Source organism: Papilio machaon, chromosome 27, assembly GCF_912999745.1.
Source record: "Papilio machaon chromosome 27, ilPapMach1.1, whole genome shotgun sequence".
Classification (NCBI taxonomy): Eukaryota; Metazoa; Arthropoda; class Insecta; order Lepidoptera; family Papilionidae; genus Papilio; species Papilio machaon.
The window spans coordinates 2,979,967-2,985,148 of record NC_060012.1 but is presented as its reverse complement, the minus strand read 5'-3'; the positions used below and the strand labels follow the sequence as shown (position 1 = coordinate 2,985,148).

Here is a 5,182-nt window from a genome sequence, read left to right as displayed (position 1 = left end):
TAGTAAGTATATGTTAGTTAAGTATTATTAGTGTTATTAGTTAGTTAGTAAGTATTAGATAGTTTATTTCATATTATATCGAAAGTAGTAAAATAAATAATGTTATAACAAAATATTCAATGGAAGTAATGAACAAATAAATAATATATATATAAATGTAAAGAATAGTAGTGTGCACTTTAATACAGTTAAAGTCTAACCGAAACTGCTATTGATTACCTATATAATTTACATGTTACAAACAAAATATTTCTTTGAAAAACTAAGAGGTTTTCATTGTTTTAATTCATACCCCAAGAGTATTGTTACAAAAATTACCTACAATGTTTTATAAGGCATGTGTTAGTCTAATTTAAATAATATATAATGTTTTTTTTTCCTGTTTTTCTATATTGTTGTACTTTTTTTTTTTTTTGTTTTTGTTTAAAAGGGGGTTGTCGGTATTGTTTATAAGGGTAGTTATAAATAAAGTATAAATAAATCAGTACGCATCTGAAAGTCGCAGCTTTATTACGTCTCCCTTGTCGACAGTCATCACCACAATCATCATCGTCATCATTATTGAATAATAATATAATTGTGAGTTTTCACTACCGAAATACATGTAAAAATGTACTTAATTTCTTTGATAAGTGATATAAGTTTTATTCAGATTTGTCAGCAGTGAAAATTGATTGTTGATTAGTGACAGAATGTTTAGGAAGTTTTAATTTTTACCTTATAGTTTTTCTTCAAAATTTAGAGGAAAAATAAACAAAAACCATTTGATTGTAGGTGTATATTTTTTAACATTTGGGTTTAAAACTGATCAACATTACATCTTCAACACAGGAATAATGAGAACACTGAAAAATATGGAAAAATACATGCTTTTAATATAAACTTTTTTTACGAGCGATATCTTATAAAGGACCTTATAAAACAAAAATCACAATTGTACCTTACCTTACTAATACTTGTCTATTTACCAAACAGGAAATTTCTTATGTGTGATAAATTCAACTTTATTTTGTATACAAGGCCTGGAAGTAGAAAATACAATTTATGTATATCATTGGTCTATAAATTTAGTTAATTCACAATATGATATCAAATTAACAGAGAACGTTGGACGGGATTTATAGGTATACTAGCTGTCGCCCGCGACTCCATCCGCGCGCTTTTAAAAAAATCTTAATAGGGGTATGAAAAATAGATGTTGGCCGATTCTCAGACCTACTGAATATGCTCACAAAAATTCATGAGAATCGGTCAAGCCGTTTCAGAGGAGTTTAACCACAAACACCGCGACACGAGAATTTTATATCTTAGACTAGCTGTCGCCCGCGACTCCGTCGGCGCGCAGTTAAAAAAAAAACTAAATAGGGGGGGGGGGGGTTTGTTATGAAAAATAGATGTTGGCCGATTCTCAGACCTACTGAATATGCTCACAAAATTTCATGAGAATCGGTCAAGTCGTTTCGGAGGAGTTCAAGTTCGAACCCCGTGACACGAAAATTTTATATATATAAGATAAACAATATGCAATCCTAGTAACATTATAAATAAGAAATTTTAAACGGATGGATGAATGGATGCTTGTTAGAAGGTCTTCAGAAAGACTTAAGGTATCTTGATGGAATTTGGCACAGATGTAGAACATAGTCTGGAAGAACAAATTTTGTATTTATTTCAGCATATATAGAGTTGTGGTCGACCGTTAGTATTGTATAATTCTCAAAACAAGGAATTGAGTAAAAGAACCATTTCATTTTAATCTTGATAAATTAAAAAAAAGTTCCCTTGAACTACTGGCATTACAACTTCAGATGATACTATTTCCATGACGCATCGTCCATCTAGGGAGACATGCATAATGAAAACCCGCCTCTAAAATTCTACTATCTCTAAGATACTTTTTCCATTTAGCTGTTAAACTCACGCAATCTTTTTGGACAGCATTCACAGTCGCATCAGTCAACATAAGACTGGTGATTCTAATACAAATGGCTATCGCGCACGAATTGTAGCTTAATGGAAAAAAAGGTACTTATAGCTTAAAAGCTTATATTTAATTCTCATAAAAATAGTAAAATAACGTACAGCCGATGATATGAGTTGAATGATCCTATAGGGCATCCCAATGTTGTGGCACCTGAAGTGAAAGTACATGAAACTTGTAGATAGGAAATTAAATACAAAAAAGAAGGAGCATAAGATCCTTATTGTTAGCATGTGATGTATCTTACAGTTTAATAAAAACAAGTTATATTTATTAAACTACTTGACCCTCACAGTACGTATTTAATGACAGACAGAACACTTTTAGTGTACTGATGACAAAACATAAATAGCTGTGAAAAATATTACCAACCTGTCCTTTCCACAGTATACACTATATATGTATGTATGTACCAGCTTCCTACTCACCCTGATGAAAGAACCCCCTAGTCGGTGCCGACACCGGACTAAGATACGTGAGTGTTTTAGGCGTTTATAATTTAGTTTATGATAATGTCTTACGAAAGTTTGAGTATTTAAATGTTGTTTTACGAATTTGCAAGGTTAAAATCTAATAATAAGTCTTCTTGTAATTTTAATTTAAATTCCTATTTGTTTTAATTATTTTCATGTACTTTCCTTGCAGTTTATATTTGATGCCTGGATGAAATTTGGCCAAATTTTAATTCTTCTCATAAACTATTACTATCATTAAATTGTATGGATGACGGGTTATCATACTTTAATTTTGAATTCGAAAGTTTGTCAGTGAATATTTTCAAAAGGGAATTATGGATCTATAAAATATGGCACAGATATATGGAGAACTTAGTCCAGAGGTACCAAGGCTACTTACTATTCTTTTTATTTCTGCGGACGTAGTCGCGGGAAAAATATATTTGTATGTAATTTAGAATTTCAAAATGAATAAACCACGTTGTTGAATAATTTGCACCGCAATATTTTGAGGTAACAAATAAATTGTGGTTGATTGACCACGACCGAGAAAATTTATTAATTTCGTACAGGCATCTAGTATTTGCTTGAAATGTATTTTGGCATTCGATAATGATTGTTCTAGTTTTAACTACATAGGTTAGTTATACAAATAAAAAAATTGAAGCAATAAATTCTAGTTTAGAAATAAACGATGAAATATTCAATTTCTCCTTACTTTATATTGCGACCACGTTTTTCGGGTATTAATTCCTTTTTTCGTCGGAAGTTGGTGAATGCTTTTTTTCTGGAAAAGGTTAGCATTTTATTAAGTTCAAACATGACATTAGAGATAAATTCGTAAGCAGTAAACTAAATATTAAAATCAAGGAACTACTATTTTCAAACGTGATACAATCCTTTCTAACATGCTTATTAATATCTCCACTTCGTTCTCCGTTTCCAATAATTATTGGAGAAAAGATTTCAAAAAAAGATCATTATAAAATAAAATTTTTGATGAACTTACTTTTTTGGATAATGCATAATTACTCCTTTTGGTGTTATCTTTTGCTTGCACGGCCTCATGTTACCACAAACACAGCCCTTCATAAGCTTACGAGACGTAGCTGAGTACGTTTGCACTGGTGATATCCTGGAAATTAATATTTATTATCCTCAATAATTGTGACGAAATAAAGCTCAGACATAATAGAAAAATCGAGGCAAGGAACCTAATTTTATAGAATTAAATTTTGGCGACTCTTCGAAAATTTTCTGAGACTTTTGAGATTGCAGAGACTTGAGATGCACTTTAGGAACTGATTAACTTATTATTCAAATTTTTTGCAATGTTTCTTTATTCGAACGTTATTGTGTTGTCCTCTGAAGCAGTTTTATATGTTTACGTTGACAAACGTTACTTCATCTTCAAGATTACTTTTTATTAAGTATTATTCTTTCTTACTTACTTTCTTTTCCAAAACAGATTCCATTTTGGTTTATCAGCATTTAGTATATAGCGTAAATTAGATAAACTGTAAAAGACACATTGAGACAGTTTTTAAGATTTCATATATATTTTCTTAAAAAAAATCGTTTTTTTTTTAATTGGTGGCATAGCTATATATGTATACATATATACCTAGCTATTAATGTCTATCATACTAATATTATAATTGAGAAAGTTTGGATGGATGGATTGATGTTTGTTAGAAGGTTTTTGCAGAAGGCCTCAACGGATCTCGATGAAATTTGGCTTTAAAACATAGTCTGAAAGAATACATGGCCGAATAATCAAGTTTTATTTTTAAATACCGCGCGGAAGGAGTTGTGGGCTAAAACTAACCGTTATGAATCAACTCAGGTTTCTTTCTGATTGATTGAGATTTTTTTGCATCGAGAACAGGATAAAGAAGAAGGGAAATATGAATTGAATTGGCAAACCTTGAATTACTTGTAGATTCGTCAATTTTTCGTTTCAGACAAGCTGCCTTGCTGTGCAAGAGACCCATTTGTTTTCACTAAGACTTGTCAAACATTGGTCCCTCATTTATATATTCACCTAACATTAGATATAAAAATTTAACGCTATTTAATTAAAATCAAACATTATTATTTTGTTTGTAATTTTTACGTTGAATGCATACTTGATAGATTTTTTTGACGTTTCGTCTTTGTCAGTCTTCTTGATTGCGACTTATGTCACAATTATTTAGTTTTAATTTTATCAAGTAGTTCAATCATAACATCTTTGGTTTCTGTCTTTGACTTTTAAGAGACAGGACCTGCCAATCGCGAGATTTTGATCTGCTAAATAAAAAACTAATAGGTTCTTGTTTGTGTGCTAGTTTTGTGTGAGTGCTTTGCATATACGTCTATGAAGATATTTCAAAAATATTTTACCCCACCCCGCGCGTAAAGTGCGTAAAGATATCTGATATAGTTATGTTATCCCGAAAATTGTGAATACTTAACAACGACCGTGCTAGGATAATTTAATAAAACTAAAGTAATGAATTAAGTAAAAAAAAAATATTCTGAAGGAAATGGTTTTTCTTTTGCGTTGTATTTTATCAAAACTACTATAGTTTTTCTTATGATAATGTAAAAAAAAGGTCCTCAAACCAGTAACTTATATAAAAGGAAGCTCATTTGTTCTAAACAAGCATGTTTATCGTTTCGATTTGCCCTCTAAACATCAGAGTGGGTCATCCTAAATAAATAGGCGTTCCCTTTGTAACATGCAAAAAGTTTCTAACAAAGC

The 5,182-nt window shown here is 30.8% G+C and overlaps 1 protein-coding gene across 2 annotated transcripts; it reads right to left on the bottom strand.

Annotated features, from left to right (window-relative positions):
- Positions 1-764: 764 nt before the first annotated feature.
- On the bottom strand, positions 765-4,488 carry LOC106709437. 2 transcript variants are annotated; one of them, XM_014501240.2, is made up of 6 exons: positions 4,363-4,488; positions 3,888-3,953; positions 3,446-3,571; positions 3,155-3,223; positions 946-1,022; positions 765-845 (listed from the first exon to the last, which is right to left on the bottom strand). In XM_014501240.2, the coding sequence occupies exons 1-5, from the start codon at positions 4,428-4,430 to the stop codon at positions 965-967; spliced, it is 387 nt and encodes a 128-aa protein (XP_014356726.1). In that variant the 5' UTR covers positions 4,431-4,488; the 3' UTR covers positions 765-845; positions 946-964. The 2 variants fall into 2 exon arrangements, with proteins under 2 accessions (XP_014356726.1, XP_045540769.1); XM_045684813.1 differs by lacking the exon at positions 765-845 and adding an exon at positions 2,083-2,134 and having other exon boundaries at positions 960-1,022.
- Positions 4,489-5,182: the final 694 nt, after the last annotated feature.

Bases quoted from the DNA above. Each gene is read 5' to 3' on its own strand.
- LOC106709437 (XM_045684813.1), bottom strand. From the start codon at position 4,430: ATGGGTCTCTTGCACAGCAAGGCAGCTTGTCTGAAACGAAAAATTGAC. The intron at 3,954-4,362 runs GTTTGCCAATTC...TGTCTTTTACAG, and splicing joins GAATCTACAAGTAATTCAAG to TTTATCTAATTTACGCTATA. The intron at 2,135-3,154 runs GTAAGGAGAAAT...CTTTCACTTCAG, and splicing joins AAACGTGGTCGCAATATAAA to GTGCCACAACATTGGGATGC.